Source organism: Pleuronectes platessa, chromosome 20 (genome assembly GCF_947347685.1).
Source record: "Pleuronectes platessa chromosome 20, fPlePla1.1, whole genome shotgun sequence".
Taxonomy (NCBI): domain Eukaryota; kingdom Metazoa; phylum Chordata; class Actinopteri; order Pleuronectiformes; family Pleuronectidae; genus Pleuronectes; species Pleuronectes platessa.
Genome location: NC_070645.1, coordinates 3,150,535 through 3,175,923, shown reverse-complemented (window position 1 = coordinate 3,175,923; position 25,389 = coordinate 3,150,535). Strand labels below are relative to the sequence as shown.

General features: G+C 42.8%; 1 protein-coding gene across 1 annotated transcript; it reads left to right on the top strand.

The window, feature by feature from the left end:
- Positions 1 to 11,817: 11,817 nt before the first annotated feature.
- On the top strand, positions 11,818 to 21,601 carry vopp1b (VOPP1 WW domain binding protein b). Its single transcript, XM_053413035.1, has 5 exons — positions 11,818 to 11,829; positions 12,592 to 12,686; positions 16,989 to 17,066; positions 17,613 to 17,746; positions 21,396 to 21,601. The coding sequence occupies exons 1-5, from the start codon at positions 11,818 to 11,820 to the stop codon at positions 21,599 to 21,601; spliced, it is 525 nt and encodes a 174-aa protein (XP_053269010.1).
- The last annotated feature ends 3,788 nt before the right edge of the window (positions 21,602 to 25,389 follow it).

Genomic DNA, 25,389 nt, shown 5'->3' with positions numbered 1-25,389 from the left:
GGCCGTGCCTGGTCCTAGTTCGGAATCCTCCACTTCTTCTGTGCCACCTGTGGCCCCTGTTACTACTAGGAACCCCATAGCAGAGAGGCTGGTTTTTGTGCCAAGGGATAGAAAGTGTCCTATGTTCAGGGGAAAATCAGGGATGGGGTTGAATGAGTGGCTTGAGGAGGTTCAAGCCTGCATGCGGGCGCGTCACTTATCCACATCTGAGCAAGCCTTTTTCTTGTTTGATCATCTTGAGGGTGAGGCTCGAGAGGAGATCAAATATCGGTCTGTTGTGGAGAGGGAAGACTCAGCTAAAATCATCTCTGTATTACAGGAACTGTATGGGTGCTCAAAGTCTTATGTAGCCTTACAGGAGGCGTTCTTCTCCCGACGTCAACAAGAAGGGGAGACACTGCATGAGTTCTCCCTCGCGTTGTTGAGCTTGATGGCGTCGGTGAAGGGAAGTGCACCTGGTGGGATGACGAATGCAGACGTTTTGCTGCGCGACCAATTTGTCGAGCATGTTTTGGACGGTGCCTTGCGTCGCGAGCTGAAGCAGTTGGTCAGGAGGCAGGCTACTGCTACTTTACTTGATGTACGGGGTGAGGTGATCCGGTGGGAGCGGGAGGGTTTCCCTGGGGGCGGGAGGGGTCGGAGTCATTCCGTCCCGTCAGCTTTTGGTCTCCAGTACGGGGTACAGAGTGGCTCCCAGGGAGCAACCACTTCACCTCAGGGACAGGAAATGGTGGAGATGAGAGAGATGTTAAGGTTGCAGCAAGAACAGCTGAACCAACTTACCCAGAGCATCGCCACATTGCAGCCCTCTCATCTGCGCCGCCCTCCACCTCGTCGTGGCCCTGTTATATGCCGGCGCTGCCAACAGCCAGGTCACTACGCAAGCGATTGTGATGGCGTTCGGGTTTCTGCTCGCACACAGTCTTCTTTGCCTGGTCGTCAACCGTCTAACGGGCATTTTCATCAGGCCCAGGAGCCGGAAAACTAGCACCCGCCGAACTGCAGAGCCACAGTTCGGGGGGGGTAGCCACTGGCTCGGAGGAAGTTCTTGAGCTGATGTCGTCTTGCCCCCATGTTGCCGTGGACATGGGTGGAGCTCAGGTTCTTTGCTTGGTAGACACCGGTTCCATGGTGTCTACAGTTACAGAAAGCTTTTTCCTGCAACACTTCCAGCCTTGGGGGCATGAGAGGATACAAGCTTGTAATTGGCTGAAGCTCAGAGCAGCCAATGGGTTAGACATCCCCTATGTTGGCTACCTGGAGTTAGATGTCGAGCTCTGTGGCACTTCGGTGCCGCGGTGTGGGGTTTTGGTGGTGAAAGATCCTCCGGGAGCGGTGTCTGCTCAGGTTCCGGGTATTCTGGGGATGAACATTATTCATCGATGTTATCAGGTGCTCTTTGGACAGCATGGTCTGGCTTTGTTCAATTCGCTCTCTGTATCAGATGCACCAGAGACAGTTACGCAGGCACTACAGAAGTGTCATCAGGCCAGCAGGCAAGCCCTTCAGCACGCAGCAGGCCAGGTCAAGGTTCGGGGTGGGAAGGCATGCCGCATCCATGGTGGTACGATGACAATAGTTACAGCAACATGCTCCGAGCAGTACTCGGGTACTAGGGTGTTGTTTGAGCCTTCGGAGTCTGGCCTACCTGCTGGGCTGCTTGCTTCACCTGCTTTGGTTCGGGTAGTACGAGGCACTGCGTACATCCCGATCGTAAATGTTGGCTCCACTAGTGTTTTGCTGTACCCTCGCACTGTGGTGGGCACCTTGGATGAAGTCCGGGTTGTCAGCATGCCTGCAGGAGTCACCGAGACGCCAACAGAAGTCGCCACCGTGGCTTCCCAGGCCACGTCTGAAGTCGTGCCAGATCGAATTGGGGCTCTGGACTTGTCAGCCTTACCAACTGAAGATCAGGGTAAGGTTCAGTCCCTTCTTAGGCAGTACAGCTCTGTCTTTTCCTCCCATGAGGGAGATCTGGGATGCACCAACCTGATCAGCCATGACATCCCGCTCTTAGACAAAGTGCCTGTCAGGCAACGCCATAGGCGCATCCCGCCGTCCGAGTATGAGGTGGTTAAGGAGCATATTAACCAACTGCTTGAAAATCAAATCATCAGAGAGAGTAGCAGTCCTTATGCTTCCCCAATTGTCCTTGTGAAAAAGAAAGACGGCAGTTTACGCATGTGCGTGGACTACCGCCAGCTTAACAACAAAACGCGGAAGGATGCTTTTCCCCTTCCACGCATCGAGGAATCTTTGGACGCCCTGACAGGTGCCCGCTGGTTCTCCACTCTTGACTTGGCCAGCGGGTACAACCAGGTCCCGGTCACAGAAGCAGACAGGCCCAAAACCGCCTTTTGCACCCCATTCGGCTTATTCGAATGGAACCGCATGCCCTTTGGGCTTTGCAACGCCCCCAGCACTTTCCAGAGGCTGATGCAGCGAATGTTCGGTGACCAACAATGTCAATCGTTGCTCTTGTATCTGGATGACATCATAGTCTTCTCTTCCACGGTGGAACAACACCTGGAGCGGCTGGAGATTGTACTGGGACGGTTGCAGGAACAAGGCCTGAAGGCTAAGCTAAGCAAATGCGCGTTCTTCCAGCCGGAGGTGCGGTACTTGGGCCATGTGGTCTCTGATCAGGGAGTCTCCACCGATCCCAGCAAGCAAGAGGTAGTTGCCAACTGGCAGCCTCCCACCACCATCGCTGACCTACGCTCATTCCTTGGTTTCGCCAGCTATTACCGCCGCTTTGTGGAGGGGTTTGCCAAGTTGGCGGCCCCTCTACATAAGCTGGTAGCAGAATTAGCTGGTAGGAAGTCTAGGGGTGTGGTGCGAATAGTGGCGGAGCATTGGTCGGATGAGTGCCATCGCAATTTTGAAGCGTTGAAGACCAAACTTACCACTGCACCTGTGCTCGCCTACGCCGACTTCTCCTTACCGTTCATCCTGGAGGTTGATGCGAGCTATGGTGGCCTTGGAGCTGTGCTCTCCCAGGAACAGAATGGGAAGGTCAGACCTATAGCTTATGCTAGCAGGGGGTTGAGGCCCACAGAGCGAAATATGTCGAACTACAGCTCCATGAAATTGGAGTTTTTAGCTCTCAAGTGGGCTATGTCAGAAAAATTCCGGGAGTACTTGCTTGGTTATAAATGCATTGTTTACACCGACAATAATCCCCTCAGTCACTTGTTTTCTGCCAAACTCTGTGCCACCGAACAGCGTTGGGCAGCACAATTGGCAGCTTTTGATTTTGAAATAAAGTACCGCTCTGGGAGGAGTAATAAAAATGCTGACGCTTTATCTCGGAAGCATCCACCTGGGCCAAATAACCTAGAGGAGATGTTTCCTGGTACCTCAGTTCCTGAGCCCTTGCGGCAGGTCCTGCAGCGTGAAACCACTCCCGCCAATCAAGCTGCTATTGCTGCTTTGCCCCATCATGCACCTTCTGACCTCCAGGCACTTCAACAAGCTGATCCTGTCCTTCAGGGGGCGGCAGCAGACTCCCAATTATCAGGAGCGGAAACACTTGTCTCCTCCTGCACGGACCATTATAGGTCAGTGGAACCGGCTGGTGGAGCAGAAGGGTGTTCTCTTCCGGCGCATCTTCCGTCCTGATGGCGCCGAAGCGGTGCTTCAGCTTCTGCTGCCTGCCACGTTAAAGCAAGAGGTGCTGTCTCAGGTTCATCAAGGGCATGGGCATCAGGGTGTGGAGAGGACATTGGAGCTAGTGCGGCAAAGGTGCTACTGGCCAGGTATGTCCTCAGAGGTGGCACAGTGGTGCAGAGAGTGTGAGAGGTGTCAAGTTGCTAAGGACACACCCAGACCGCCTCCCAGTTTCATGGGGCATTTGTTGGCTTCGCGTCCCAATGAAATCTTGGCTATTGATTTTACCTTGCTGGAACCCAGCCACAATGGGTTGGAGAATGTCTTAGTCATGACAGACGTTTTCAGTAAATACACCTTGGCTGTTCCTACCCGAGATCAACGAGCCCCAGTTGTTGCTCAGACTTTGGTCTCTGAGTGGTTCTATAAGTTTGGCGTTCCTGCCCGTATCCATTCTGATCAGGGCCGCAACTTTGAAAGTTCCCTCATTCAACAGCTCTGTGTACTTTACGGTGTTGAAAAATCTCGCACCACTCCATACCATCCCGCCGGTAACGGCCAATGCGAACGCTTTAATCGCACTCTCCACAACTTATTGCGTGCCTTTCCTGCATCTCGGAAAAGAGATTGGCACTCTTGCCTGCCACAGGTGCTCTACTCGTATAACACCACTCCCCATCAGTCCACCGGCGAGTCTCCATTCTACCTGATGTTCGGGCAAGAACCCAGGCTGCCGGTTGATTTTCTCTTGGGTAGAGTCTCAGACCCTGTGGGTGGCGAGGTCCATGAGTGGATCCAAGAACATCAAAACCGGCTCCAGCTTGCCTTTGACGGGGCCCGGGAAAGGTTGAAGGTGGCGGCAGAGCGCAGGAGGAGGAATCATGATAATCAGGTTCGGGATGACCCACTAAAGGTGGGGCAGTTGGTGTGGCTGCGCGATCATAGTGCAAGGGGGCGCCACAAGATACAAGATCTGTGGGGCCCTGTGGTGTACCGAGTCGTAAAGGCACCCCGAGAAGGTGGTCCAGTGTACACCATCGCACCGATGGACGACCAGACCAAAGTTCGGCAGGTCCATCGAACACTGTTGAAAGCCGTTGCTGGAGCTGCCCCTCAGGGTAGTGCATTGCCCCATTGTCCACCCCCTCTTGACCGGCCTCGGTCAGAGGATGAGTTGCCGTTTGACGGAGACTTGTTTATGTTGGGGCCGGAGACCCCTGTTGCTGCCCCTGCTCGCACAGCCGTGGTGACTCAAACCAGCCCTCGGTTGCTGCTCCCACCACCTGACTCTGCTGGGTTAGAGTCGTCAAGCGCTCCCTCTACTGCAGTGGCAGATCCACCCTCCGTTTCCCTGGCCGTTCCATCCACCAGTTATGCTGGTGAAAGTGAAGTACGCCGGTCAGCCAGGTCGACGGCTGGCCAGCACCTAAACCTCTATCACCTTCCGCGACCTGTAGGGAACTTGGCATTTGGGGCTGCAAATCCCCCTGGTCCAGTGTCAAATGCCGTTACTGCGCTCTTTAGGCCGTGGTGTTAGTTGGGTGATCCTCTGGATCAGTTGTTCCATCGTCGGGACGACGATGAAGTCGATGGGGGTAGAATGTAGCAGGATGGGCCTTTAATTAGTGCTGCAGTACCGGCCCATCACGGTTGGTTGCGCTGTCTATAAAGGTGAGTGGTTGTGCACTGGGAGCCCTCTTGCCTTGAAGCTCCAGACTGCCCCGCCTCCTGTTATCACCGCACCTGGCCGCCTCACCTGGTCGCCTTTTGTTAGCTGGGTCGTGCAGCTCGCCGTTGTTTGGTATGTAGTAGTTGTTTGCGTCTGTGTACCTTCTAAACTTTGCACAAGTCCTCAACACTGGCTTCCATCCCTCAGGCAGTTCCGGGTCTTCCTTCTCCCGTATCGGCCCCAATTGTAGGGCATGCGAGTGTTTTCCTCCTCTGCCGGTTGCAGCGGGGAGCGATCAGCTGATCGATCGAGTTGCACGTAATTGTGCTGCTCGATGCAAGCGATCTCCTTCCTCCCCTTTGATGTTCATTCAACTCCTGACGGTATGTGGATAAGATGACGTTAACTCAAGTTACCACAGTTGTTGTTCAGCTTCTAGAACAAATGTATTTTTTCTATGGCAGGGTTGACGTGTGTGTGGGCGGTTTCTGCCAGCACGTTTTTCCCCCCCCTCTTCACGCTGCTGTTGGCCGGCTGCTGTTTTGCCCACTGGCTTATATAGCCAACACATCCATCCTACTCTGCATCTCCTACTGTGCTGTACCTACCACCGAGTATGGTGACTGCTGCCTCATCCTCAGTCTCATCTTAATATATTCAGTTAACCGACTTCTAACTGATCTTATTGATGATATTATTTGTGTTTTGTGGTTTGCTTTGCATGTTTTTGGTTTAATTCGTTTTCTTAGTTATTTTGGTTTGGCTTAATTGCTTTACCTATTTATTTGGATTCATCAGTTTGGATAAATCTCTATTACTTTTGATTTAATTTCTTTGTTAGTTTTCTTTTGTTTGCATTTATTGAGTTTATTTGCCCTCCCTTATTTGTATTTTGTGTTGTGTGTGTGTGTGTGTGTGTGTGTTCGCTTTAGTGTGGTTGGGTGAACATATTTTATTGCGAAGTCATGTTTAAAGATTGTATATATTAATTAAAAGGAATTGAAATTGTATGTTGGACCCAGTCTCAAGCTTTCATTAGTAATGAACTTGTGTGCTTTAACTTTAAGGTTAATCTAACTCTCCAGGTGAAATTCCTGGGGTGGCGTTGCTGGCAATTTGTCACTAGTTCAACTAAAACTTCATCTTATTGAAGCCATTAAACGTCGAATGCCACACATTCATAACGTTCAGTGCAGACTTCATTCAGCAGAGGAGACAGGATGAAAGCCCCAGCGGATCCAGGCGCGCTTCCTCTGCCTCCGCCTCCGAGGGACAACATCCCGCGGTGAGGGAGAAGTTGGTAGAGCAGAGATGTCCCGGGAAGAATCCGTCAGCGAAGCTGCCGTCAGTGACGCTGCCACCAGCGTTTGTTCGGCCTCGCGGAGCCGCCTTCAGTCAAGAAGTAGTTGAAACTAACTCGTGGCTCAGACCGGATGAATTAAACGCTTCGGGTGCGCAGCTCCTCCAGGATGTGGTGCGCGCTGAGAGGCCCGCTGGAGTCGTGGCGCAGACGCTTGACGTCCGATTCACACGTAGTGAATCTTGAAGGACCGAGCCGAAATTTCGGAAATAAAGCGAACTTCTTCAGAGGAGGAATTACTCGGATTGAGAGAGACAACGACCCACGGAGGAACAACGGTCACTTGGTCAACGGCTGAGACACTGTAGCAACAGGTAGCCATACTGCAGCAGCAGTGCGAGCAAGAGGGGTTGATGGGAAATGTCTCTCTGGTTAAATAGACCACCTGATAAGGTGGGTGTGTATTATAGATGGTTGTGGAGATTGAGGTATATCACATGATGTATGTCACATGATGTATGTCACGTGATTGGCGCAGCGCAGCTCGAGTTGCCTGCCAGAACTAGCTCGCAGGCGTCGCCATATTTGTGTGTTGTAGGTTGATGCTTGGAGATTTTACTTGAGAAGTGTGTGCAACAACTGAACATTGTGTGTAGTGTTTTGACAACAAGGTGATATGTAATTGACATCAGAGTGTAAACAAGGAAAGTCAGAGTCTAATGCAGATAAGGGAGTGTGAAGTAGTGACAAATTGGGTCGAGCGATTGGTACATGAAGTGAAGGTTGTGCAAAACCGAATTTTCGCTTTTTGTGTGTTAACAACTGAGAAAAACTGTAAGCTGGTGGGGAGCTTATGTGAGCATCCTTCGGAGGACATGAGTTGAAGCGGATATTTAAATTTTAAAACAGTTTGTCACTGAAGCGCAATGAACCCTGTGATATTCTGGGCCAGGAAGGATCCACCCAGTTTAGCCCGGGTTGCCTGGGGTTGGAAGGACACGTTTGTTGGGCACATTTCATGGGCTTGAGTCACAGACCCAAGACATCCAGCCGTGATCATCATCAATTCACTGAACAAAATCTGGTCTACATAATATGGAAAATGAAATATTAAAGCAAAGACTTTTATTGATAAATATAATAAAAATGTTATATGAATTTACCAGAGCAAACAACGATACATATCAATAATCGTATCAAAGAAAGACATGAACGATTCAAATGAAGTGTTAAAATCGAATAAGGAGATGCAGCCACCTGCCAATTTCATATCAATCAATCAATCAAATTGTATTTGTATAGCCCATATTCACAAATCCCAATTCGTCTCGTAGGGCTTTAACATGGTGTGACATCCTTTGTCCTTAACCCTCAGCAATAGTAAGAAAAAACTACTAAAAACCCTTTTAACAGGTACAAATACGTAGAAACCTCAGAGAGAGCCACATGTGAGGGATCCCTCTCCCAGAACGGACAGACGTGCATGAAAACATCATCAAGATTAAAGTTTTTAGCGGCATTGATGAGGGTAAACATTTAGAAGGATAACTTCAATACTATATATCAAGCAGTCCTGCTGCAATCATAGTCTATGGTCAGCAGCCAGCAAGATCATGATCAGCCATCCAGATCGGATGCCACTATAGTCCACAGTCATTGTCCACTGCCGCCAGTTAGGATCCATCATCAGCTGCCACCTCTGTCTTGGTCCACCACCATTATTTCACTCCAACGCGACAAAGGATCCGTCCTTCCCTCTACGATCATCCGGCACGACATAGAATCCACCACACTGGATCCACCACCGCGACCTCCGGCACGTAATCCACAAATCGCAATCCATGATGATGTGGCCACAGCTGTGGCCCTGGATCTGCGGGCGATAAGGCACAGGGACTCCGGGGAAGGGTTCAAGTCAGAAACATGTATTGATGTGATATGAATTACTTTGATGTGATAAGGATGGAGAAGAGGAAGGAGAAGCTGTAAAAAGAAGCTCTGTGTGTCATGTGTCATAAATTCCCTCTGCACCACCAGGTGTTTTTGCCTTGTTATCAATGATACAATGATACAGGCCGAACTTGCGGGTACACTGAGGCTCAAGGTAAATCTGACTGGCTACTGGTGGTTTGTATTAGCCGGAAGTTGTCATACTCATAATTCTAGTCAGAATATGAGTCTGATACCGCTCCATTGGGCTGTGATTATTGGGCATGTTTCAACCGAACCAGGAAAAAAAACGCCTCTTCGCTCAATTGGATAGACCTACAACCAATCAGAGCACAAGTATGTGACGAATATCAAGCGACGCATAGTTGATGTCAACAGACATTCCCGTGTTTCATCATTAATTTTCACGAATTGGGAGCGATCAGAAAAATACGATTTCAACCAGTTAAAGGCCGTTCCATTAATGTTAATTAACGGTTTAAGTCTTTGTAATAAAATGTGATGGTCAATTGTGTTGAATGCTGCACTGAGATCTAACGGAACGAGGACAGACACAAGTCCCTGATCTGAAGCTATTAGAAGGTCATTAGTGACTTTTGCTAAGGCTTTCTCTGTGCTGTGATTGGCTCTAAACCCCGACTGAAAGTCTTCATAAATATTATTTTCGTGGAGAAACTCACACAGCTGAATGGCTACAACTTTTTCTAAGATTTTAGACATGAAGGGGAGATTAGATATTGGTCTGTAATTGGCTAAAACCTCTGGGTCTAGGGTGGTTTTTTTGAGAAGGGGTTTGATTACAGCTATTTTAAAAGACTGTGGTACATAACCTGATGATAATGAAATATTGATTGTGTTAAGTAACGAACTATCAATTAGCGGCAGAATTTTTAGTAGTAAAAGTAATTTTTTCGGAATCGGATCTAAGATACAGTTTAGAACCTGAGATTATTTTGGTAAACTGATCACGGGTGATCAGAGAGAAGCTGTCTAAGTAATTGGTAGGATTCTAAGCCGTTTCTGAGATCTCTGTTGTTGGGAGGGTATTAGTGCAGATTGAGGGCAGGAGATGGTTGATTTTATTTCTAATAGTTAGAATTTTATCATTGAAAAAGGGCATAAAGATATTGCTATTTAGGGATCGAGGAATACTGGGCTCGGTGGAGGTGTGACTCTCTGTCTGTCTGGCTACAGTGCTGAAGAGAAACCTGGGGTTGTTTTTGTTTTCTTCTAATAGTTTTGAATAGTATGCAGCTCTTGCTTTGTGGAGAACCTTTTTATATTCTTTAACACTATTCTTCCAGTCTATAAGATTTTCAACACGGTTGCTGGTGCCACTTCCTTTCTAGATTTCTTGATAATTGTTTTAACTCATTTGTCTGGGAATTATACCACGGAGCTAATTTACTATGTTTGACATTTTCCTTTTTTAGCAGGGCTATTGAATCTAATGTTAATCGTAATGAGTCTGCAGAGCTATCGACGAGACGATCGATAGGGGAGAGCGGGGTAATGTGGGACATTTTTTACATTTGCTCCCCTTTAGGCGAGCTAAAATGATATATCAGTAAAATTTACACATTTCCCATTAATTCAGGATGTTTCCTAGCAATGGAAATGATCTTGTGTCTCACTTTACCCTGGCTACGGGGTAAAGTGATCCACTTACTTTTTCCACTTTAAAACTACCATAACAACACATGTTATACATGTAATACTTAAAATCCTGACAGCTAGATTGACAACCACACATTCCAAAAGTAATATCGGACTAGTAACAGAATCATGGGGATTGGTCAATTAAGCACATTTATGATTTTTATGATTCACGTGATCTCTTGCACACCCTAGCTTACCTGCACATTGTTTCTCTGTCCAATGGGCAGGGACAGGGATATTGTTTTTCTCTGCGTATTCAAATGCCAGTTCACGGCACTTAACTGGAGCAAGGCCATGGAACTTGTCAGCTAGTTGTTTCAAGTGTTTGGCAAGCTCCTCCTCCATCTCATCTGTGAATATTCTCTTTACCTCAGCTACTGCCGCCCAGGCTACTGATTTTACTTTCCCTTTCTCTTTTTTCTTTATGAATCTTTTGAGGGTTGTCTTATCAATATTCCTATCCCTTCCAGCTTTTATTAAAGACTTCTTTCCTTGCATGACCTCAGTGGCTACACTCTCCATCTCTGCGAGGGGTGTTTGGCCCCAGGTTGTCTTCCTGGTGTATAGTTTCTTGGCATGATGGCTTTTCTACAATGTTTATGACATTAAAAATAAAACATATATAATGTAATATAACACTAAAATATGTTTAAGACTAAACTTAACTTGTGCTTCATGTCTCACTTCACCCCACAGCCACCATTTTAGAAAAAACTAGATCTCTTAGCAATTCAGGCTAATCTTCAGCTAGCATCAATCACATGGTTTTATATGTTGGAAGTTCACCAACATGTATGATATAAGTTTTTCTACCTGATTCAATTTGTTTTGACACAAAATTTACGTTTACATGCAAAAAACACAATTTTGTGAAAAAACATACTTTCCACAGCACCAGCACTAACTTCTCCTTCATGGCAAGGGGGGAATGGGAGGGGCTTGAAAACACATTGGTCAAATGACCACAAATGTGTTCCGTTGCCTAGATACAGGGGGTGTCTCACATTACCCGATATCCCACATTACCCCGCTCTCCCCTAATACGGGTTTAAATGTAATTGGAATTATTTCCTTAAATTTAGCTACAGCACTATCAGGTAGACATCTAGAAAATGACTTTTTTGTTAGTGGCATATATTCAGTTTTTGAAAAATCGAAGGTTATTAAATTATGGTCTGATAGAACTGGATTGCGCGGAAGTACTGTTAAATGTTCAATTCCGACACCGTATGATAATACAAGGTCAAGTGTGTGGTTACAACAATGAGTAGGTTGGTGTACACACTGACTGAAACCCATTGAGTCTAGTATCAAAATAAATGCTACGCTAAGGCTATCTTTATTATTGTCAACATGAATATTAAGGTCACCAACAATAATCATTTTATTGGTCTTTAGGACTAGGTTTCAGGAAATTCCGTTAAATATTAGGGATAAGCCCCCGGAGCACGGTAAACTACAGCAAATATTGCATTGTTGGTGTTTCCTGGATTGGCGTGGAAGACTAAGAACAAGACATTCAAATGAGTTATAGCTGAGTTTAGGTTTAGGATTAATTGATAGACTGAAGCTGGCTGAGGAGTGGTTGGATGAGGCCTGTAGATTTGGTGTGGTTAATGATCCTATCATCATGGCCGCAGAGGTTTGGATTGTTTGGAGAGGTTGTTAGAGTTTATATGGGAAGAGCGTTAGATAATATTGATATGGGGGCAGAAAGAGAGGGTAATGTCCATAATTAGACCAAGGCTTGACCTGGACCAGGTAACCACCAATGGAGATGTTAAAGGACTGGGTTTTACAGAGTGTGGACTTTCAGCCAATGAGGACAACCCCCCCACCCAGACACTCAATAGATAATGGATGGATGGACAATAAGTGCCGAAAATAAAAAATAGATTAATAGAAGATGCAACACATATCAGAAATAATAAAAGAAAAACGTTTTTTAAAGTTGTCGTACATGTGATATAACAACAGATTGACTTCCACTTAAGATATTTTAATTAAGTAACTTATTTTAACTCCCCGCACAGAGATGTAGTAGTAAGCCATTACATTTCATGAAGGTTGCTGGTTCGAATCCGGTTTAGGCCTTGGTGGAGTGTTCTCCCTCTGTACTTCTTCTGGGTACTCCAGCTTCCTCCCACAACACATGCAGATTTGAGTTAGGGTATAGGTGTGAATGTGAAAGTGAATGGTTGTTTGTCTCTGTATGTTGGCTCTGTGATATACTGGCGACCTGCAGTAACCCCGCCTCTGACCCATGTCAGCTGTCATTGCCAAGATCCATGCAAGTTGATTGGCTGATGTATCAGTTTGTCTCTGTCCTGTGTTTGAGAAGAAAATATTTGTCCAGCACCAACATCTTCTCTGGATGTTTTCTGTTCAATGCATGTATGTTTAGTGTCAGTCTTTAATAATCTGTCCTTCTCTGTTACAGTGTGTAGGGGCGAAAAAATACTGCTGGTATTTTGAAGGTGGATACCCCATCTACTTCATGTAAGTACAACAATGTTCTACAACTGTAAACCAATGAAACAAAATTCTGCACACAAAACCCTTGTCTGTCCATCTCTATAGCCACTACACAGACATTTGATACTCCACCGTTTGGCTGTACAGCCTGATGTGTGGAGACGGTCTGAAACATATCCAACAAGTCTGGGATAGATGAACAAGTGATCTGTTGAAAACTGATTTGCATAATGATGTGGGTCATTTCTTTTACAACATATACTTATTTTGTTATTAATACGATATCATCAGTTCTTGCCTTTTGAACATAATGTAACATATATATAATAAAGCCTAAAACAAATGTAAAAGAAAAAGTGTTTTAAATGTCTTCATGTAGTCGTAGAAAAAGGTTGGAAAGTGAATATTTGCTCATGCTCCTCTGGGAACAAGGCCCATCATCACTTTAATGTGCACATGCATTTTCTGTCAAACACATGCAGGAAATTAAAGTGATCACAACAACTTAGATTGAGAAATATTTCAACATTAGATCACAATATCTTTTCATTGTTTCAGTGTATAAAACTTATTTTGTTTGTTCAAAACTGCTCCACAACCTATAACCATGTTTTTATGACAGTTTCATGAGCTACACTGAATATTTATGAATGAATACTGAATACTGAATGCAGAAGGTCTGGTTTCCTGCTGCTGGTACACTCTGTGTATTTAATATTGTAATCTTGACAACAAAGGTCGGGTATGCAGGCCATCGTTGGGACTGCTTGATGGAGACTTCTTGGTTAAATTTAACATGGTTAAAGTTCAACACATTGTTATTTTCCGAGCTACTGAGGGAAGCAGATTGGGCCTAATTCACCAATATCTTCTATCTCTATAAGAACTTTCTTTTCTTTATTTTTTTGCCTATTTTACACAAGTTTCATTTGTCAATTGTGTTACAGATGAGCTCTTCATGGAGATCGGTCCTCAAGTGGGTTTTAGGGAGAAGAAGCCAAAGAACGCTTTGTCAATGAGGCCAATTGTGTTTAACAGAAAACACAGACGACAGGCTTCTCCCACAGTTTAAACTTTCATCCATTTAGTTTGCTCTCTAGCTGCCGGCCACAGCTTCAGCTGCGATGAGGAAGAGAGAAAGAGACAGAGTGTCAGTGAGGAGAGATGACCTTAGTAATGAAAAACAACTCTGGCACCTCCTCCCTTTCCCACTCTCTGTCTCCCCTTCCTCCAGCCTCCGGCAAACTGTTTTCTCTATTAGGTTAAACCCGGAAAATTAACTATATTACTGTATGAGGACATCATGAAGCACTGCTCCGATTCCAGTCTCAAGACGGAAAGAAGGAAAAGAATGTATATTTAAAAAATTTAGTAAAACTTAAATGACAAAATAGCAATGATTTAAATTGGCTACTCCAGCAGAAACCTTAATTTAGCAACCCCAATTTTAATCTATAGTTTAAGTTACACCTGCTTCACTGTCAAAATGTCAAAATTGGTGGTCGGTAACAAGTTGATCCATGGAGGTCGAACCATGTAAGGTTAATGATGACCCCAAGACCCAGCCTCTGCATCCAAACACTTGCCTTCATCATTCATGGATATCAGATATGAGTACAACATTCGAAAAATATAAAAAATGTTAACTTAGCTCGGACACGTGGTGCAACGTCCTCTTTGTGGGTTTTTCAGACACTTTCAGAATCATTGTGCTCAACAGGTGACTCGTAGCAGTGTTTTAACAATGTTACTTTAAACAATTATTTATTAGTTTGGAGCTCAATCCATTTTCTGATGCCGCACAATCTACATATACAGTACATTAAATGTCTAATGGCTCGTGGTGCGGCTCCACTGATCAGATTACTGTATGATATGAAACCACCTGTCTACCCGACAGATGTTGACTGGAGAAGAGCCTCTGTTGCCCTGAGACTGACCCTTCTTACCGTAGCAGTCACGTTTCCCACACAGAGACATGAAAGTGAAATGTCTCTGCCCCTTGTTAAGTTCAAGCCCGAACCACATCATTCAGAGGGTTTTAGCCTAATTCCTGTTGTAAGACTCTTGATATATCTTTTCCTCCACATCTGCCTTTTCCACGGTTCTGTGGTGCTTTAGCTGCAACCAAATTTAAGAGTCTTAGCTGGAGGATTTTAAGCCTCACTGCTCATTTCTCATGTTATTCTTTCAACTCAGCGTCTAAGTCTCTTCTTCTGAAGACAAAATGATGACATAAGAATCAGCAAATGAAAAACTTATTTGTGGTATAATTCAAGGATAAGATGGATTTGACACAGATATTATGAGTGAATAAATAATTATTACTTCATTTTCAAGAGTTTTTCCCTTTGCAAATAAAAGCATGCAAATCAATACCATTAAGCTATAATTTGTATTCATTCATTCCTGAGGGAAAAAAAACACTAATCTTATCACTTACTATGTCTCAAAGTTAGGATGAAAGATCTTATAACTTTGAAATGAGGGTCTCCTGAGATTCCACTGATTCAAACTTTGAAAAACTCTGTTTGGAATTGATTCTAAATTCTCTGCTATACCTCGAGTAGCTAATAAGAATATGTATGAATGCGAACAGGCAGTGAATATAGCAGGAGCTGTCGTAAATGTTGCTCAATTCAAAACATCCTACTGAACTTCATGCTTTGGGCCCGGGGGCCTCCAGGGACACTCAGCTCGGGTCTGCTGCTGAAATGCCAGACAGCACCGTGAGTGTGAGGTTTGCGCTGTCATGGTGGTTATCCACAGTCGTATATCACACACACACACACACACACACACACACACACACACACACACACACACACACACACACACACACACACACACACACACACACACACACACATACACCTTGTTGCTATTTCAGCTGTATTAATGCAGCTTTTATGTGGCTCTCCACAGACTGATGAATCAGTTGGTGTCTGTTCTGAATATTTAGCCGACAGGATGAAACTTTGAAAAGTTTAGTTTACGATGCAGAAAATGTGATTAATGGCACCATTATATTACATTACCCCTGTGTCTGCTTGTGCACTACAGAGAGCCTCTGCTTCCTGTACAGTAAAGAGACCGGAAGTAGTTGCTCGTTGTGGGAACTGTTGGGTTTCTTTTTAAGGTCTTGGCCTTCTATGTTTGGTGATAAATAGATAATGTATATTATGATTTGGCTCTATGCAGATACAATTGAATTGAATCTTGAGACCACATGTCCATTGTGACTGACGTATGGTCTGTGTTGCTCAACTGAATTATTTTATTGGAACGTCTCTCTGTAACAAGGTTGTTTGCACAGTGCAAACTAATGCTGTACTGCCCTGTACATGTTTCCATGTGCATCTATGGGCAGCCCTTTTTCTATGGGAACAGCACAGCCAATAGGGTCAATTTCAGTGTTCAGTGTCATGCTCATGGACGCTTTGTCATGCAGAGGATCGACCCGCCTTTATCAGTTTGTTGAATAAATCATTTATGGGTATGTGTGTGGGGGTCTGGTTGTAACTCTGTCCCTGACTCTACACAATTGAACAGTCATTGAACAGCTTGATATTAGATAGTGTGTTAAACGTACAGAGAGCACAGCGTGAGTTTATTTTGAGAGTATTTGTGTTATTGTGTGTTATTACACATTTGAGTGGACAAAAATGATGTGGAATTCCCCAAGGCTCCATCCTCGAGTCTCTACTGTTCATCATCCCACTACCCCAGATAATGGAAAAATAATGAATAAATCAATAATTGATAATTAAAAATAATATCTGAAACCGTAAGCCAAGCCAGGTGGTGTAATTTTATTTACATAATCAGCCGGTTACCACTTTAAGAACATATGGAGGATTGAAGGACTTGGAAAAGGTGTCGAGGCATTTACCTTCAGACGACTTGATTTTTGTAATCATGTATGTACAGGTAAAACTAATAAAACTGATCATAAAGCTGCAGCTGATTGAAAACGCTGATGACAGTCCTCATCAACATCAAGACAGTGGATCATATCAGTCCAGCTCCCAGATCTTTACACTGGCTCCCTGTGTGTCAAAGAATCAGAATCAAAATGCTACAGTCGGTTTATAAAGCACTAAATTGGTTTGGGGCCAAAATACATTTCTGATCTACTGTCTATTTTTGAATACTCAATCTTTACATTATATCTAAATGCCTTCTTTTGTCAGGTTGTATATGTCTTTTTGCTAATGGCCTCCATGTGAAGCACTGTCTATTGGCTAACTGTTGAGATGTGCTTTACCAGTAAACTTCCCCTGCCTGTTGCTGAGCTACACGGCTCACTGTGCCTCTTTGTTTCAGATGTCGCTCTTATGAGGACTGCTGTGGGACTCGCTGCTGTGTGAGGGCCCTGTCCATCCAGAGACTATGGTATTTCTGGTGAGTTTTTGCAGCTACACTGTTTCTCTTCAGATGAAGAGATTAAAATACCCAGTGAACATGTCATTCTAATATTCAGAAGCTTGGTGACACAGTTCCTACAACTATATATAAATGCACCATATCATCTTTATCAATAAAAAATATCATTCCTTAAACTACACAAATAAGCAAAGTAGTTCTATACTCTGTGTTTTCAGCTTCTCTTAGGCATTGGGTAGTAAAGACACTGGGGGGGGGGGGGGGGAGAACCTCCTGCTTCTGTAGTTTATGTTTGTTTATTGAACATCCGGTCTCGTGAAGTTGAGATTTAGACGAAAAGATTTGCAGATACGTTTTGTCCCAGTGAGTGAATCTACTAATTATGTGGAATCCACTGGAATTAACTGATATTTGCCTTGAAATTCCTGAATCTTGTCCTCAGGATGTCTCTTATATGAGGTCTGTGACTATTTGAGCATGTGAGAGTTTGAAATATTTTGAAACCCTAAGGTCATATCCGCTCATGATGTTGGGTTGGTGAAAGGTCTGTTCTCTTTCTCACAGGGTGCTGCTGATGATGGGGGTGCTGTTCTGCTGTGGTGCTGGTTTCTTCATCCGCAGACGGATGTATCCGTCCCCTCTGAGAGACGATCCGGCATTCAACGTGTCCTTCACCAGGCACCCAGCCACCTCACCAGGTACTGTGAGATTAAAACGCTGTGAAGTCAAAGTTCAGTGAGTCCAGGTCACAGAGGCCTTTTAGATTTCACTCTACATGATATGAGAATAATAGAGAATAATACAACTTTATTTATATAATGTAGTATCTTCCAAAACACAATTACTAAGTGCTAAAAAGTGAAAAATGAAAAATTGAAGGCAAACGATAAACAAGAGGAAATCATTTAAATAAATTTGATAAGGCTTAATTTAGAAAAGTTCATTTTCATTTCGAAGTTAACACAGCAATAGAGCACAAGTACAGAAATTAAAATGTTACGGATGAGACAAGATAAATAAACAACATGTTAAAACAAAACCATTATAAAAGGATAAAAATTTCAGGTAAGTAAGTATCAGAAGTAGCACAAAGCACACAAATAAAAAATGATCAGGAGTTTGTCATATAAGCTGTAAGAGGAGAATATTTTGAGTTAACTGGACTAATTGAGATAACGTCCGAATTATGAATTGAATTATGATCCTTAAGGAAGCATTTACAAAATACAAAAAAAAGAAAACATACAACTGACGAAACAGCTCTTAAAACCAGTGTTTTGGTCATTTATAATCTTTTCTCCCAGAATGGAAGCTGGTGAGATCCACCGCTGTGGTCCACGAGACATCTGTGTTTAGACATTACACTCACAGATAATATGACACAGTATTTGATGTGGTCTATTCTTAACTAGCCTAATTTCGTCTAACATCTATTTATAGAGCCGCCATCAAACATTTCCTCCATTAAAGTGCTTTCATGAAAAAAGAAATTGAATAAAAATGAAAGGTTTAGACCAAATCAAATATTATTATTTGGAGCTGAAGTGAAATATCACATGATTTGTTTGGTAATTTTCAATCAAATCTACTGAGAATTTCTGTGATATTTGATGATGATGAAACCACTGATTATAGTGTTTGTTTGCTGATGATTGAATAAATAAAAATGAGAGTGCTGGAAATAGCTGCATTAAATCGAAGGAGGGCGTCTGTGATGCTTTAATTATTTAAAGAGAGAGTTCATCCAAACATAATTATTCACTCACTATCAACTCACCACTATGTCGATGGCAGGGTGGGTGTGGTCTCAGTGATAACCAGTTAGAGCCAAATCTATTAGAGTTGAAGTAATGGTCACTGATTCTTCAAACGGGAAAAAAAAAAACGGAAAAAAACATAACATGCCTCCATACTGCTCCTGTGGTGTCATCCAAGTGTCCGTAAGCCAATCCAACTCTAAACGGTTTCCTTTACACCATGTATTTAGCCTAAATGTCCGCCTTTACCCTCCCTTTCTGTTTTATTTGTTTTTTTAAATATGAAAGCGTACACCTCACCAGCCCCTCCTTCGGCATAGCAATCAGGTGATAAAGAGCTAATTTTCATTTTTGGGGAAACTATCCCTTAAAGTTTTTGGTGCACAAAAGCCAACAAGCCAATGTCAGCAAATCAGTTCATCGGTCCTGATCCAGCCCAACAGGGCTTCTGGCCCTGCTGCTAAGAAATGGAGATTGATGTATTTATACAGTCTGACTAATGAAAAGCATGAATCAGCACTTTGATTGATGAGATGGATCCCAGAAAGCTAATGGAAGAATTTTGAGAAAAGTCTAACTTTAATGCACTTAGAGGATTACGTATACATCTATATAGGTCTGCTGCTGTAAACGAAATGTCCACAGAAGGTGACTACCACTGATGAATTTCTACTGAGTTTGGTAAACACTGTACACAGAAGATACAAATCTTTAGGCTATGACATTTGTTAATTATTCAAATGAGTCTTTATTTCTCTTTCAAAATACTGTGTTTTATTTTATTCTACTGCCAAGGGGAATGGGTTTTAAACTAAATAACCGACAAACTAATCAAAACTCAGTTTTGTTCTCATCAGCGCTGTGTCCTGTTCCATTTAAAACTTAAGATGTTGCGAAGTAGGACAGCAGGAAAAACTCTTATCTCACTATAAAGTCTTTAATTGTGTTACCATTAAATGAATGGGACTTCACTCTGTGTCAGGCAGCCAAGCAGGAAATTGAATGGAGAACTCCATAATAAGCTCTAAGTAAAAGTCTATTCTGAAGGAAACTAGATGGGACAGGATTTTCTCAAAGTTTCTGGTGGACTGAGGTGCTGGGATGGCGAAGTGGAGTTGAGGGGATGTGCAAGGGCATTTGGGAATGATGAAAATATGTACTTTCAAATGTTCAATCATTAGCAAAACAATATTTACAAAAGTAAACGATTTATGTAAAGAACAGATATGCTGTAAAAAAACATTCAGATGAAATTGTACTGGCATATAAGGCTTGATATTTCAAACACAACTAGAAAAATTCTTCATCCAGATAAATGATTTAACTTGTGTTTCAGAAATAATTATCTCTACATCCTAAAACACCTGAAATCTCATATCCCATGCACATTCACTTACACTGGGTTTGCAGATCGTTGCAGAAAATAATACAACCATGGAGCAGCAATGGTGAGAACAGCAGGATTTTATTTTCTTAGCCTGATACAGAGGAACTGTTACTGACAGTCAGCGTTAGAAACACTTTGTATTCACCTCTAGTTGAGTCGTGACCTATAAGACGAGGAGAAGGGTGATATCATCGTTTTCTAAAAATCAAATTTTCTGTCCATCCAGATTAAAACATAACCCTAGAAATTCTAAACTTAAACAGGACCGGCAGCATTTCCAACATTTAGGCAATTAAAAACTCCCGTGCAGTGAAGGGGTCAGGCATACATGTAGCAACACTGATGTCTTTGGAAACCAAAAATTCTCAGTGTGGACATGTTCTGAAGTAATGCTTCACATTCACTAACTTTATTTAAAAATATACTTTAAGTCAATGGGTTTTCTGCGGTTTTCATATACTTGCATCACCGTAACAGCTGACAGGGACAGTGTAACAGCTTCTGTTCATTTGGATGTCTGAAGACAGCTCAGTTTCCCAGAGGCCTCTGGTCAGCTGACTGTATAGTCTATCTCTTTCACTCTCTCTCTCTCTCTCTCTCTCTCTCTCTCTCTCTCACACATACTTATTTTTCTCTGTTATTTTTTCACACTTAATTTCTGTTCCTAACACCAAATATCCAGCGTCAGTTGTGCAGTAGCAGAGGTATGACACATCATGTTCAAAATTCCATCTTCTCTGAGTAGAATACTTTCAAGAATGAACTCTTAAGTCAGTATAGACAAGAAGGGATCATAGTACTCAGACAAAATGGAAATGTCTTCATCTTCAGTTCCTTCTCCTTCTTCCTCCTTCGTGTGATAATGACAGAAATTACATGGGCCTTGGGTCGAGATCTTAGGCCTGGTATGTACTCAGAATTTATTTATCTTAGTCCAGCTCAAGGGGTGTTTGCTGCCCCCGATGGTCAATATATTTGTCATTTGCACTTGGCGAAGCATTTGGTCACCACCAGTAATCACATGTGTCGACAAATCCAGCCAGACTGAAATCTTTCAGAGTATGAACTGAACAACTAGAATAGAATGATGCTGATGATGTATAAAATATGACAGTGTATGATCATATAGCCACAGATTATCCATATTTGTAAACGAGTAAACTGATGATAAATGTTAACCATTTTGCTTCCTTTTCTTTCCAGTTTCCCAGCAGCCAGGAAGTATGCATGGCTTCGGGGTCAATGGGATGACGGGTGGTGACCCGGGGATCACCATGACCCACCCAGCATACGCAGCACAGCCTGGCTCCGCCCATATGATGATGAGCTCCTATCCTCCACCTCCATCCTACTGCAACCATCCACCACCGTCCTACGAACAAATATTTCAAAACAGCGACAAGAAGTAAAGTCTGCAGTCTGCTGAGGAGATCGAACTTGACTAGAAAGAGGGAAGGAGAAAAGAATTCCAGGGAAATCTGATGAAGATGATGAAGAGGAAGGGGAGGCCTGCCAAATATTTACAACTCTTCTTTTTTGGATGTAAAACTTGGAAAACCCAATATGTTGTTCTGTGGAAAAGACGAAAAGGAACAGTACCAGTAATTTAGATGCACAAACACACATATTCCAGCAAACACACACAGACACACACACATGCACATTGCTCAATCTGAAGTGAGTCTTTTACTTTTGATTAGTTGTGGACCCGTGTGTACAGCGAGTTTGCCGGACTTGTTGAACTGAGGACGAGTGATGATGGACCCGTTGAGCTGAAGATTTTTGGATTTACCCACTGTCCCCTCCCCCTCCTCCCTCCCTGTGCAGCTACAGATAGAACTGTGCAAACAGAAACATGCCTGTCACACTCATATTGCATTCAAATGCTGGGTAATTTTGATTAAAAGTAATTACACTCTCTACAGAAACACATCAACATACAAACGGTTCTTAAAAAACAGTTTCACGCATGACACTGACTTATTTTCTATCCACCATTTTACTGTAGCCTGGGCTTTTTACTAAATGATGAGTTCTTGAAGCATTTTTTATGACAGTATATGTGTCGTCCAGTTATGTAATGATATAATGAGCCACCACAGCAGCGTGTGGCTCAATGTTCTGTTACTCTGATTAAGGCTTTTAGTTTACCTCATCAGACCTGGCCACAGTGCTGCTGAGATGCGGTGATGGCATGTTGCTCTTGTTCCAGTGTCTAATGCAATGTCTTGGCTCCCACGTACGGAAATGACACTTTCTGGCTAACGGTGTAAAACAGTTAGTTTTCACCATCACCTTACTCTGGAAGGTAACAGCTGTCTACAGCTGACATGATCATCAGCCATCGTCATTGTGTGGCATTGAGCCAGCAACACTGTCAGTCCTGTATCACTAGCAGAGTTGGATCATGTGTGCTGCAGGAAAATCAACTGTTTTTTTAACTTGAGAGTGTTACTGCATACTAAGGCCTGGTCATAGTAGCAGTGAAAACATCCACATTTTGTAGAAATACTGGATTTGCTTGTGGGAGGCAGGAATTGTTAAGCCTAGAGTTCAAACTTTGACCCACAAAGATAGCTAGATAGTAAGAAATGCCAGAGACTGCGTTGTCAACAATGTCAATATTCCGATTTTAACACCAATAGTCTGAATGAGATAATGCCATGACTTTCAGATTACCCTAACCTGAATAAGGTCATACTTGGAATAAGCAGTCATTTAATTTAAAAAATCTAAAATTATTTTTCCGACCTTAGTTGCATTATGTAGACATGCATGTCTTAGTTGCATTATTATGTCCTATTGAAGTTTTTACAGCATTTTGCGATATCGACATACAGCAGTTACCAAATGCTTGATGTTACATTGCCTGGGCAAATTGAAGAAATAGAAAGGAGTTGTAGCACGCAAAATGGTGAAAACATTAGCATCGTACAATAAACCATTTCAGGGTGGGGTTTTAAAACTGGCAGAATAACGTTGGACGTAATGACATAATTACGTATCAGGCTATGCTCCTTAACCTGCAAACGGAATATGAACAGAATATTACACCGCAACTCATGTCAACATCATAATCTAAATAATGTCTTATTCTGATTATGGTCAATATTCAGATTACTAGTGTCCATGTGAACGTAGTTAGATTATAAACTTTGTTTACAAACAGTACATAACCAACTGCATTTCTAGCTTCTTTACTGGCATTTTCAAGCAAAGACAAAGGTATGAAAACACACTTTGTGCTGCTGCATTGACCGCACTTACATTAAAAAATTTAATCAAATCAAATTGAAACAAATGAGTAAACAGGAAAAGGGGAAGTAAGTTAATAAATCCCGTCCTGTCTGTATGTGCTCAAACTGAAAAGATAGTAAGAGGAAGGATAGAAGTGAATTTTAATGGCTGTTCCCCTGCTCTCTTAGTGAGATGCAGTAGGTGCCAAGAGCCTCGCACACTTTAGGAAACAACTGATCTTCACTCAGCTTATTTCTGTGAAGCTCACTGCGTGCACTTTCAGACCTGGTGACGGAGAATCAGCTGCTCGACAAGGTCACTTTCTGTTCTGTTTAACAGTCACTCACATCCCATTGTCTCCTCGACAATACACGTTAGGTTCTGACGTTCACTTTTTCCTTCAAGTTGCTGAAACAAAAATCTCAAACTTATAATGGTAAATTTTTCATGGCAACAGTTTTTGCTCAGGTAAATCAAACACTGATTTCAAATCAAACCCAAAGTGGAGATTAAAAAAATCAGAGAGAGAGAGAGAAACGAGCTAAACTGAACTGATGATAAGAACTGGACTTAAACAGGACTTTATGTACACTTCAAATTTAAAAGAGTTGATATTAATTAACTTATTTGATGATGCCCTTAGTCAGGCTGCCTTTTCATACCTGAAAAATTAGGTAAAATATGTTTATTTATTTCTACTCAAAACAATTTCTTCATAATCACCCCCTGGTCTTGTGTAAGTGATTTACTGTGAACACCACTGTTTCATAGTTGAGTTCAATATGGTGATTGAGATCAAGTGAAGTGCACAAACAAGGACCCGTTGGTTGGTGTGAAGTAACTCAGTGTCTCTGTTGAGAGTGAGCCAGTCCTCTCTTACAGATCTGCTTTTGAAATTTGTTTTGTTGGTAGGCAGACTTCTGTTGTTGCTGTGTCTCAGTTCAGGAGCTGCATCCTTCAGAGGCTTCATAGGAAGACGGACCGAGTCACAGCGGCGCGACCAGGCTGTGGAAGGCTCCTTCAAATGTGTCCTTGCTTCAACTCCATCGTACAGCAGGACACATGGGACACTAAACACAACTGTTTAAATCATCTGTAGACCAGACCAGTCTCATTTTAGTTTGGCGGCCTCCAAAGGATGCAGCCCCTGAATTTAGATGCAGATTATCTTTAACCTGAACTAAGCTAGCTGGCTATTGGCTGTAGCTTCATACTTATCAACATCTACAATAGCAGTGTTACTCTTAATCAAACTCTTCAACACAGACAGTTTGGGAGTAACCATTTGGCCACCAGTGGCAGCACTGAGTGATCTGCATGAATATATCATGCTCCTTTTTAAAAAAAAGTCATCAGGAAAATATCCTATTGTATGATGAGTTCTTATTTTTAACAAAAACAAACATTTAATGAGCAGTTCTGCAGTTTACTGGTATATGGTCCTGCATCTGGATTATTCAGTGACATGAAGCTAAATCATTTTTAATACATTACAGTACAATACAATAGTTTATTAATCCTGAAGGCAATCTGGTAAAAATAAGACAAAAACAAGACACAGACATGCACTGACAAACAGCCACAAAACAATAAAACAGTAACACACAATAAAAAAGGAGAACAGTTGCATTGAGCTAAAAGTGTAATTAAACACACAATTTCACACTGGATAATTTTAGGATTTTTGTCAAATCTCTGTAATTTTGAGGCTGGAAATGACTTTGACTGTCATAGTAAAAGCCAAGATGACATTAGGATAAATAACATTTTATGAAATCTAATGTGAATCAACTGAAGTTCAAATCAACCCTCTGTAAAAATATCAAGCAAACTGTTTCCTAACTACGACCTGAAGTTTTTTTCTTTAATTATATTTGACTTTACATGTGCTTGCTCATGAATCCTCATTGCTTATGTTCAAAGAATCGCGAGATGACTTGTTTCCGTGCTGTGTTTGTAA